The sequence below is a fragment of the Ctenocephalides felis genome, unplaced genomic scaffold (genome assembly GCF_003426905.1).
Source record: "Ctenocephalides felis isolate EL2017-DRISC unplaced genomic scaffold, ASM342690v1 CF-g0.4_SCAFFOLD_01886, whole genome shotgun sequence".
NCBI lineage: Eukaryota > Metazoa > Arthropoda > Insecta > Siphonaptera > Pulicidae > Ctenocephalides > Ctenocephalides felis.
The window spans coordinates 91,466,419-91,479,474 of NW_020538040.1; the positions used below are offsets into that span (position 1 = coordinate 91,466,419).

Below are 13,056 nucleotides of genomic sequence, written 5' to 3' on the forward strand. Positions count from 1 at the left end.
GAATGATTAGAGTGATAGAAGTTTCTTAAGCATTCAATTTTGAAATTTCGTAGCTTTTCTTAATTTTGAAATTTGAGAACCATTCTTTTCACATTTGTCTTATATGTAGATTAATTTTTAAACAAAAGATGCTTTTGAAATTACTATTTTGAGAATTTATTAAATCCATGCAATTATTTGTACAGGTTAATTTAATATTATATCTCATTTAAGTTCAAATTGTAATAATATGTAGACTTTTTGTTTTAATATATTAATTTAATTTTATATAAAACTATAGTAGTAAAACCAATTGTTTTTCTTTATCAAAGCATAAAAATAAAAAAAAATCTGTTTCTAATTCTATTATTTCCCAATCTTACCAAAGCCTGTGACATCGAATTTTTTTAATAGAAGAGAATTTAAGCATTTGGAGAATAAATGAAGAAAGTTACTAGATCATATGAAAAATTTATGTTTGATTAGTTTTGATTTTATGTTTAAGACCCTGTAAAAATACATTACAAATTAAATATGTGAAAAATAATATTATTTTCGTTCAACTGAAGTAATGCAATCTGAGTTTAAAATTTACTGAAAACTACCAAAGTTAATTAATATTATTATTGATACAAATAAAAATGAATTAATAGACAAATGTTTAGTAGATATTTTATAGTTTAAATTAATTAAAAAAAATAATTATAAATTTTTAATAAATTTTATAAATAATTCGTGATTATTTACTTCGTGCTTTGCAATTTGTATTAGCAGATATATAACTTGTGAATATGAGTTCATCATGAGATGAGGTATATAACTTGTGAATAAGAGTTCATCATGAGATGACACACATTTATGCATTATTTTATATTTATTAATAATATATAGATACTGAAAAATATTTATTTAAATAATATATATTTATTAATAATATATAGATACTAAAAAATATTTATTTAAATAATATATCATTGTTTAATCATCGTTCATGAATTTTGTATAATGTTTAAGATTTAAAATAATGCGAACTGAAAATATAGAACTAATAAGTTAACAAAATTGCAGGCTCCGACTCGTTTCTGTGAGGGCGGTCACAAGTGTTCAGTGCCTAAAGAGTGTTGCCTTCAAGGCTGCTGTTATTTATATACTCCTCCGGGTCCTCCAAGGTCGCCTGCTCCAAGCGCAGATCATGTCCTCAGCTTATTCTTTGTTAACCACTGGTACTTCTGGTAAGCCAAATTAATTATTTTCTATTATTATTTCAAGAAAAAACCTAATGTGATTTATATATTTTAATCAATTAGCGCACTGTGATATAGTAATTTTATTAATTATAGAGCACGCACCAGCGCTAAGAACATTCACCGCGAATATCTTAGATGCGCAGCCCTTTATTCCAAAATTCAATAAATTTTTATAATTGAACTACTTGTCGTAAACCCAAAAATTTTTAAAATGTTTGTTGAGATTATGAACTATTTTTAAAAATTTTGTTAGAAAAAATTAATTACGAAGAAACAGTCTGGATGATCTTTACTAAAAGTAGTCAGCACGTATTATATCTTTTTCACAATGTTTTAAATTTTCAATTCAGGATTTCTTGGCTTAAACGTTGACAAGAAATTCACTTTTCTGCTAATCTCGGCCGATCGTTGCACTCAACAGCAGATTGGCCGAGTGGCTATGGTTGTGGGATTCTAATTTTTGCTCCGGGGTTCAATTCCCGATTCAGATATATTTTTTGTTATTTTTTTTTATTTGATATTTATAATTTCACGTGTAAATAATATCAAAATTTATTTGATTTTTCAATTAATTTTATATTTTTCGCTAAATATTCTATAATAAAGTCCTCCGTAATACCGGTCATATAAATGTTAAGTGATTCCTGAAACATTATAATTTTGTATTAATATCAACAATAATACGGAAGAAGAGATATAATTTATTTCCATGTAAAACCTATGTTCAAATTTACTATTATGAAGATGATACTTTGTACGTTTGACCAGCCCAAGAATCTAATATTAATATAAAAAATCCTTTTCGACATATGACTTGAAAACATTAATAAAATTTATTCACTGCAGCACAATCTCCACGATCCCCACAATTGTAAATTTGAACATAGGTTTTACATGGAAATAAATTATATTTCTTCTTCCGTATTATTGTTGATATTAATACAAAATTATAATGTTTCAGGAATCACTTAACATTTATATGATCGTAAGTTTCATAAGTAATATCAAAATAAAAATTTACCGGTATTACGGAGGACTTTATTATAGAATATTTAGCGAAAAATATAAAATTAATTGAAAAATCAAATAAATTTTGATATTATTTACACGTGAAATTATAAATATCAAATAAAAAAATATATATCTGAATCGGGAATTGAACCCCGGAGCAAAAATTAGAATTCCACGACCATAGCCACTCGGCCAATCTGCTGTTGATAAGGAAAAACATCGCAAGCTATGCATGCCGCGCGCTGCTACAATGCAAACTTTAATTAATTTTTATAATTAAACCGCTTTTCATAGGCCTCTAATATTTTACCAAGGTCAGTTTGGGCATCAAATCTACCATTGTGCCAAGTTTCATCAAAATCCGAGACGAGCAACGCGCGGGTTCTCCTTTTTAGAAATTTGGCACTGTGGCACTGACAAAAAAACAGATAGACCTGCCTTCCCACAAATTTAAGCAGTTCTTCATTTTGTCAATACAACGGAGATACGGGAAAAATGTGCCACAAATTGTAATAGAGTTTTTGAAAGAACGGAGCATCCGATTTGAATGATTAAAAAAACATTTGATTTGTATTGACGAAACAGAAAACTGATAAAATTTTTCGAAAGTCGGGTTCTGTGATTTCGGAAATCAGATAAGAGATGTAAAAAAATGCATTTCGCAGTCAAAAATTATCATTAGACATATACACATAAAATTTTCGGAAACTTTATAGATTTTAATAATTAGTACATGTTTTGCTTATTTTTCTATGGGTTCGGTACCTCTGTTTATCCGTTGACTGCGACGCGGCTTAAAACAAAATAAATGTCTTTTTTTTAATTTTTCAAAAAAATTTAAAACTTTTTTAACAATTTTAATTTTTGTTACGGGAACTTCCAACAATTTGCCTTAAGGCACGATGCCATGCAGAATATATTTTTCTTAAACAAATTGATAAATTTGATAATAACTTATTAACGAATTTAATAATTTACGTTCAGTGAGGTTGGGAAGGGGTCGGTCTTGATGGCGCTGTTATCAAATATCGCTCGGCAATCCCTCGTTCCTAATGCTTTCAAATTAATGGCTCAAAATTTGAAATGAAAAATGATGAATTTCAATAATCGGTTATTTGAACCTATATAACCTTCCATTACAGTCGAATTATGTGTTGTTAGTTATATTTCATGAAATAAAAAATATTACTAATTGTAAAAGGAATTAGTTAATTATATTGTATAGAATTTTATTCTCTCGGTTCAAATTTTGCCGTCCCATAAACAAGCAAACCGCCCAAGTATTTGTTATACAATATGTATTACGATTTTTTAATCTATATCAATAAATATGTTTAATTAAAAATTAAAAAAATCACTTTTGAATAAATAAGAGTTGCAATAACAAATTAGAATTTGCAATAATTTAACACTTGTACACCGAAGTGGAGATCACCTACATGCGTCGCTCGTACCGAAAGGTTCATTATTGTAGAATAGTGCGCAATAAGCAAAATGTATTTGTATTATTATAACTTATTAAATTCCAATTACGTAAACTAATAATCAATTACATTATATCAATTATACTATTAACACTCTAAATGACAAAATACTTAGTAAGTTTCTTTTTATTATTCAATCGAGCGTGTAGTGTGAGAATGATACAGTTTTAATATACCATATATACTCAATCCAATTTCTGCAGCTCTATAAAAACTTGTGATCATGTCCTCATGATGTCATAAGTTCCAACCAGAAATCGCGCTCAAAACGATGTTTGGTGTGTTGAACAAGAACTTAATATAGATAATGATCGGGTTGTGTATTGTAAGCTGAACTGAATCCAAAAGCACTCGAAAACGTTTCTCGATCTAAATCCTCATTTAATTGGCGCAAACCGTACATAACCATATCGGTTGTTAAAGAAGTTCCGCTTTTATAATATTATTGAAGGGATTATTTTAGTCTGCTCGATAATTACCTAATTTAATAAAAACATTTTTTAAAATTAGTTAAAAAGTGACATTTTGCCTTAAGGGGTTAGGGGTACTTGGAATTTTTGAAAAATCGATTTTTATTTATTTGCATTTTTATTTAGTGTAATATCTTGCGAATGTTCTCTGAAAATTTCAAGTTGATCCGATGATTACTATTTGAGTTATTGGCTCTTACCAGCGCGCTGACGCAAGTGGAGAGCTCGATACTTATACTCAAGATTATTCTCCCTCACCTCCTGATGTTTGAAAAGCTTTTAAACCGATTTACAATGATCTCAGCAATGATAATTTACTTTCAAGATGTGTAGTTCAAGATTGAATCCATAATCAGAAGAAATTAAAAGCTTCAACCGACTAGTGTAAAAAATATGCCTAAAAACCGTGAATACTAGTTCTACTATCGTACAAATTGCTGAATACATATACATAATCATTATTATTGATTATGGATACCCTAGGACCTAATTGTGGTTATAATTCCCATTGCCCTGCTGAAAAATTGGATGCTGCACGCATGAAAGTGGCAGATCAGCGCGCCAACGAGAACATTCGGGAGGCCAGAATGCTTCGTAGGCAACAGCAAATAAAAATTTTGGAAACTTGCACAATGACTGATGAACTATTATATGACCCAGAAATAGATGACTCGGTTCAAATAATTCAATAATTCAAATTTCTGTACGTAAATCCAATGTGAAACTTTAAACGCGTTTTTCTCAAAACTAGGTTTATTGAAACGGTGACCACTATAACTCAAAAACCGCTTAGTAAATTTTAATGAAATTTATACAGCTTTTAGAATACATAATAAACTAGGGCCTGATCGAAGGATTTTTATTTTTTCAAAAATTTCAATTTTTTAAGGCCAATTAACTGTTGATTTTTTACCCAAAAATCTAGAAATTTTATTTCTGATGCTGCCATTTTATTAATTTTTGAAAAAAAAGAAAACTTTCGATCAGGCCCAGGATTATCTATTTATAAAACTATTTTTTTTATTTGATTGATTTTAGATGAATCTCTAAGGAGTTATGATGGTCACCGCCAGGACCGTTTTTTTAGACAGGGTCAACAAAAACAGCTATAACTTTGGAAATATTAATTTTTTTTTTCTGAAATTTTTGTTACTTCAAGTCAAAACATTGTATAATGATGCCGTATTAATATTTTTGTAAAAAAACATCGTGCAAAAAACGATACTGAAAATTCTCAATTTTTCGTATCTCCAAGTACCCCTTGCACCTCGATTTACAAATTTCGGGAAGTTTTTTTTTAAATTTTATTTTCAATAGCAATCAGGACAATTCTATGAGCTATTTGGCTTATATCATTCACTAGCACACATACTCACACACTTTCAAACACACATATAAATTAATCTGATAAATATTTTATTAATAGTTCACTTCAATAAGTGATTTTACTATCCTGTTCATATAAAGTTGTGGTAGTTCTTAAGGGTCCTCCATATTATCTTTGGCCAGTTTCTTTTTCAGCCTTCTTGAAATTGGTGTCTCAAGGTATCAGGAAGTTCATGCAACTTGTCTTAATTAATACGAATTGAAAGTTAGCTATTTTTAGCTTTAATAACATAAAAGCGCATCCTATTATTCAAAACATTAATGGCAAATAAAAATCGAACCAACTTTTTTATTTTTTTTGTTAACTTTCAAAATAGCAATCAGAACAATTAACATTTCTATAAGCTATTGAGATGTACGCAACTCAAATGCTATATTTTAGCTCGGTAAAAAGGTAAATGAAAATAGTTTTATTTAGAGTACCTACTCTCTAGTGAGATTATCTACCTAATATGATGAATCAAATTAAATCAACTGGTTGTATCTTATTTATTCTTCTGGCACCTGCATTGACGATCAGTGGGGATATTGTGATGTTTATGTGATTTCGAAGTCTGGAGAAATGGGATGTATTTCTGGCATTTTTAACTCCTTGTACAGTTTCTATATTTAGATTATTGTGTAGACGCAGAGTTTTGTTTGAGGCAAACCACGGCGCGTTCGTGATAATTCTGATTGTGAGAATTTTACCCTGTTTTCTTTGTATGTGAGATATTCGCGTCTTGCTGGCGCATCCTCACAGTTCAACGCCATAGGTTCATATTGGCTTGATCACCATTTGGTATATAAGAACCTTGTTTTCGAGGAAGAATTTAAATTTTGCACCGAGTAACCAATAAAATGATTTAACCCTTTTCTCTATTTGTTTACATTTCTTGCTGATATGCAGAATCCAACTTAATTATTTGTCTAAGTGGAATCCTAGATACTTCATTGTATCTGATTGTGGAATAACTTTATCATTTATTTTTATTGGAGGACATTTGTCTATCTTCAAGGTGAAATTGACTCGAATGGATTTTAATTCGTTTATTTAAAGTCTTGTTTAAATGATGCTGCAGATTTTGCACTGGGAATGTTAGGATTGTTATGAGATGTTACTATTACAGTGTCGCCAGCAAATGTACCAATCATTTACAAATACAGACAAATAATATTTTAGGATGCTCAATTAGACCATAAACTTTATGACATTATGTTTTACTAAAATTAACTAAGATTCGACCTAATGTAAATTTTCATCGAGTTTCATCAAATGGCTTTTTTTTTCTTCCCGTAAGATAAGTTATTGTAACCGTCCAGATATCAAACATTTGCATATCTTTATTTATAGAAAAGTCGGATGTGTACGTAGGCAAGGACACAATTTTTCGTCCACGATTTCGGGCGCATAGATCAACCTATTTGAATAATTCAAAAACATTCGATTTCTACTGATCAGAATGCAGAAAATACAAATTAACTTTTTGAGATCCGATTTGAATGATTCAAAAAATATTCAGTATATAATGATGAGAAGAAGAGGCGATTAGTCCTTAGTAAAAACAGGTCCAGCCGTTTCGGAAATATGAAGCAAAATGTGCAAAAAATAGTAGTTTTTGAGAGAACAAAAACAAAAAACATTTTTGAACCAGTATACTTCGGAAAAACATAAAATAAAAATTAATGGTTCAAACATATTTTAAGCATTGTTTTAGTCGAACAGTATCCGCATGCAAAACCGACGCGTGCAGCATCATGTATCACAATGGTGTCAAGTGTATAATTTGGTTTATTACAAAACGTATAGTTTTAATATTAATAAAATATTACACAATGTATTGGAAATATGAATAATTCATAATAATTTTATATTGACACAATCTCGCGATCGTAGCCTGGGAAATAATCACAGCTATTTTAGTCTTTAATATGCCACTTACATGTAATTATACGCACGATATACTCATATGATTCTGTGGCATATCACTGTTTTTAGAACACTATGTAAAGTACATTTCGGATTATGTTTGTATACAAAGCTTTGCTTTATAAATTCAATAGCAAATAAATGGCAATTTTCTACCGCAAATAATAGCATTTACAAATCTTTAGAAAGTCTAGGTGTAAAAATTCAATTAAAAAAAATATTCAGCAGCGATCAGAACTATTAAGCATTCTATGGGCTGCTTAATTCTAGGTTTAAGGTAGATGACACTATTAAAAGCCATCCCTAACTGTTAGAAATAACCACCAGTTGCCTTACTAGTCTGATATTGCACCTATGCCCATAAAAGGCGATTTTCACTTGAAACTATATTTGAGATCTATAACTTCATGTGAAAATTTGATATCATGCTGCCTGATGTCGGTTACTGTTTTGTGAATAGTTTGTGCTAGCCCATCTCCGAATCGGTTACGCCACCGCTCAAGATTTAATATAAATACTATTTAATTTTTTTTTTAATTAATCTATGAGCTATTGTGATGAATTTCTTACAAACTACGTTTGTTTTATTATAGATGGCAACCCAAACAGTTGTCTCAATTCCATGTGCTGAATTTTTATTATTACAATTATTGCAATAGTGATGACTTTTTATTGGTGCAGCAATACCGTATTAGAGCTGTTTTCACTTGGAAACATATTGCTATCTATATTTCCAAGTAAAAATCGTCACTGCTGCCTGACAACAGGCTGCCTTGAAGTGGGTATCGAACCCGGGACCCCTGATCCAGGTCCAGTCATTCTAGCCACCTACCTACGAGCGATCTCCACTATTTAATATGATAGCAAGTCTAATATATATAATAATTGTCTCATTCTAGTTTTGATATAGTTTTTTAGCAGAGGGCAAATGAATAGTTGTTCTTTTCTAATTGTTTTGATGTATCAAATTTTATGTAGTAATGCTCGAAAGGGCTATTTTTATTTGATAATATATTTATGATTTATATTTTCAAATAAAAACTGATATAACTAGATTGTCAGGTTGCACGTAACGCAGTGTTTGAACTCGAAACCTTGTAGTTGCAAGGCCGAGACTACTACTTGCGTCAGATGCTCATCGAGGGCAACATTTCACTCGCAATTTTGAAGCATAGGGTTGTAAATAGTACCTTTCATTAAATATTATAATCATTTCATTATGATATGTAATTGACAAGGGCGTTTGCTACGACTTAAGGGCACTGATAACATATAATTAACGTATTTACGACATTATATCGATGCACCGGTAAGGACATTCCAATCCGTTCCAAGGGCTCGTCCGTCATAGGTCACATTGCCGCTACTGATGTGACCTCGTTGGAAGCTTTATTGTACAGTTGCATGCCTGGCCTTTGTGGTCACGGGCAGGTAAAACCCTTGACAACTTCGATTGCATTTCACCTTACATTTTCAAATATGTATTTGGTGTGTCACTAGTAATTTGCATAATGTGTTTAGAATGTTCCGGTGAAACTTTGCTGCTATTTATAAACGTTAAGCGGAATTAGTGCATTACGTTCAAGGTATTATACGAGCATAATTTTACATAATTTAATTGATTGTCGCAAGCTACACATTTCATTAATTATTCTGATTCTATTAACTACCGCAGATTATCCTGAAACTAAAAAAAATATAGATTTTTAACTATCAAATATCTCTTTACCTACTGCTGTTCAGTATTCTTTTAACAGTGTTTGAATTGATAAATGCTTTTCACTATTTTATTTGCGAAAATTATGGAATATTCGCAAACACTTTATCAAATAAAATGATAAATTTTCGTATTCTCAAAAGTAAATGCTTTGTAGTAAATCTAAAATAATCTAATCATTCGCACCAAAGTGATACAAAATTATGTGCTAAAATTGTATCATTACAAAATATTACAGAAAAAATTTAATTATATATAATATTTTATAAAAATATAATCATAATTATAATACAGTAGAACTCCAATTATCCGAATTAATGGAGACCGGGACCCATTCGGATAATCAAATATTCGGATAATCGGAGTTTTTTTTTAAATTGCCATTGGAGAGAAAAAAAGTTACGTTTTGATATTGCACTATTTTTTTATTGAATTAAATGAAAGAAACATGACATTTTCACATGTTTTAAATATAAACTAGCTGTAAGTGGAATTCTGTCTTAAGGCAATTAGGGCATCGTGCCTTAAGGCAAATTGCTGGAACTTCCCGTACCAAAAATTATGATTATTTTTTAAAATGATTAACATTTTTGAAAAAAAATTACTTTGAAAAAATAAGATTTTTGAGAAACTATAAATTGGACAAAAAATTAGTTTTTTTTGAAAAAAAAAAATTTTTTTTTAAAAATTTTTTTTTAAAAAAAATTTTTTTTTTCTTTATTTTGACATATTGTGGAAGATCTGAACTTTTTTTTCAAAGCAATCGTACTGCTTAACTACATAGGGACAAAATATAAAGCGCGTAAGCGCCGCGTCGCTGTCTAACGCATAAGCATTAGACGGAACCGATAGGAATGTTAACAAAATGTATACTTATTGTTAAAATCTCTATAAAATGTCTGATAATTTGATGTGCATATATCTAATGATCATTTTTGACCGCCAAATGGTTCATTTTTTTACTTTTTCCTCTATATCTCCGAAACCGCTGGACCTACCTTCATGAAAGTTGTATCGATTCTTCATCTTGTCAATACAAATAAAATGTTTTTTGAATTATTAAAATCGGACGCTCCGTTCTCTTAAAAACTGAGTTACCGTTTTCGGAACTTTTTGCCCCGTATCTTCGGAACGGCTTGACCTGCCTTTGCCAAAAACTAATCAGCACGTCTCCTTATCAATACGGATCGAATGTTTTTTGAATTATTCAAATCGGTTGATCCGTGTTCCCGAAATCGTCGACGAAAATTTGTATCCGCACATACATACACACACATACATACATACATACACACACACATACACACACACACACACACACATACATCCATTTTTTCTAAGGTATGCCAAAATGTTCAGAAACCTCTGAAACGTAAAGATATATAAAAATTTTCATTTACGATTTTTTTGCGATTACTATAACTTGCCCTACGGGAAGTTAATAAAATGTACTTATGTACAAGTTTAGAAATAAAAATCATTGTTTTGTAAACATCTCCGTCAAATCAAAACAAACAATGTGCCTACACTGGCTTTGCTGGTGGAAGAATAATAGTGCACTTAGACTTTTTTGGACAATTTTTTTTCTGAAAGTGATTCGGATAATCGGCGATTCGGATAGTCGAAGTTCGGATAGTCGGAGTTCGGATATTCGGAGTTCAGATAATTGGAGTTCTACTGTATATTAATAATATATTTATTACATAACACGTTGACTGCAGGCGTCGACAACGTGTAGACATTCCCTCCTTCTTTCTTGATGCGGCTGTCAACACGCTGTAGAGTGTAGACATTGCTACATTTACTTTAAAATTCCCAATTTAGCGGTGATTTGAACTAGTTAGTGATTACTATAAAAAGAAGAAGGATCCAAAGAACACTTTTTGCCACCACCACCGAATTACTGTTTGAATACAACATTTTATAAATAATACAGTGTAAATGAAATTATTTTTTGTATAAAACGTTTTAGCATAGAAAAACAATATTGGTCCAAAGACGTCAGCCGCCAACGTGTTAATTAATATATTTTCACAGTGAAAATTAAAACAGTTTACATGAGGAATACTAATAAATTATAAGGAAGAATTGATTTTAAAAGTAATTTCATACACATTTTACATACATTTTATTTATTATACTTTGAAGTCTCAATACTAAATAAATTGCTGAAATCAAAATATTTTATAAATTTTTAGCGTTCCTAAAATATAATATATAACAATTTGTATAACTTAATTTAATATATACTGGAAAATACGCCAATTACAATCTAAACCTAAAATATCTAATTACGTTAACTTGCGGAAATAATATAATAATCGAATAGTGTGATGATTAATCACACTAAATTATTGATGGTTTAGTATTTAGTAGTTAGTAGTTATGAACAACCTGGTTTTACGTAGTAATAAGGATATTTAATTTCACTTGAAAATATTTATTAAAAATATGTCTAAAAACTAGTGGGGCGCATGGCATCGTGCCTTAAACCAAATTGCTGGAACTTTCCGTACCAAAAATTGTTATTTTTTTAAAAACGATTAACATTTTTGAAAAAGTTTTACTTAAAAGAAATTAGATTTTTAGGAAACTATAAATTTTTGACAAAAAATTACTTTTTTTGAAAAAAAATAGTTTTTGAATAAAAATTTATTTTGAAATATTTTGGAATTTCTGAACTTTTTTTCGAAGCAATCGTACCTACTGCTTCAACTGCATAGAGACGAAATATCGAAGCGCGCAAGCGCCGCATCCGTCTAACGGTTAAACATTGGTACGGAACCCATAGGAATATAAACAAAATTTGTACTTATTGTTAAAATCTCTATAAAATATCTGATAATTTGATGTGCATGATCATTTGTGCATGATTGTGCGTCTAATGATCATTTTTGACAGCCAAATGGCATTTTTTAAAACTTTTTTTACTAGATCTCCAAAACCGCTAGAATTGCCTTCATGAAAATTTGATCAGTTCTTCATCTTGTTAATACAAGTAAAAGTGTTTTTTGAATTATCCTAATCGAACGCTCCGTTCTCATAAAAACTGAGTTACCGTTTTTGGCAATTTTTGCCCCATATTTTTGGAACGGCTAGACCTGCCTTCGCCAAAAACTAATCAGCACGTCTCCTTATCAATACGAATCGAATGTTTTTTTAATTATTCAAGTCGATTCATCCGTGTTCCCAAAATCGTTGAAGAAAATTTGTTCTTCGGGGCTTCGCAAACCCGAACTTCGATGACGCCCAAGCGCGGTCTAGCGTTGCCATCGAGCCTACATTTGAATTCCTCTAAAAATTGACATTTACTTAGGAACTGAAGTAGTATCATCACAATAGTTCATAAGACACTTATGCTTAAATACCTGTTCAAAAACACACAAATTGAAACAAAGAAAAACAATTATATAAAATGTATACTCAATATACAAAATTTATTTCAATATATTATTTAGATTATGCTATAACATTGTTTATTACAAATTCATAAATTACGTTATAAAAGTATCACATTAATGCAATATAACATGTATAAATTATAAATAGCTATTTAAAAGTAAATCACACATTACTTATTTTTATGCTGCTTATACAGTTAAAATAATTTTACCTTAAAACAATATCTGAAAACAAATACTGATCATAGCGAGTGAAATAAGAGCAAACACGGACGGATTCGTTAAACTGCTCATGTTGCAAAAATTGTAGTTACACGTTTTGCAGTCCGAAACTACGATGTTCTTGTCTGCCATATCTTTCTGGTATTTTTTACAATCCAGAATAGTTGGCACACACTGTTTATTGTAAGAGGTGGCCCCGTTACTGTGCGTGATCGTTGCTTTCAAACAGT

At 30.2% G+C, this 13,056-nt stretch overlaps 1 protein-coding gene across 1 annotated transcript in view; it reads left to right on the forward strand.

Moving 5' to 3' along the window:
- LOC113375525 overlaps positions 1-13,056 on the forward strand; it is a 42,804-nt gene that overhangs the window by 164 nt on the left and 29,584 nt on the right. Inside the window, exon 2 of the mRNA XM_026615457.1 lies at positions 1,048-1,211. Coding sequence (XP_026471242.1) covers positions 1,048-1,211 — 164 coding nt within the window. The remainder of the gene's footprint in view (positions 1-1,047; positions 1,212-13,056) is intronic.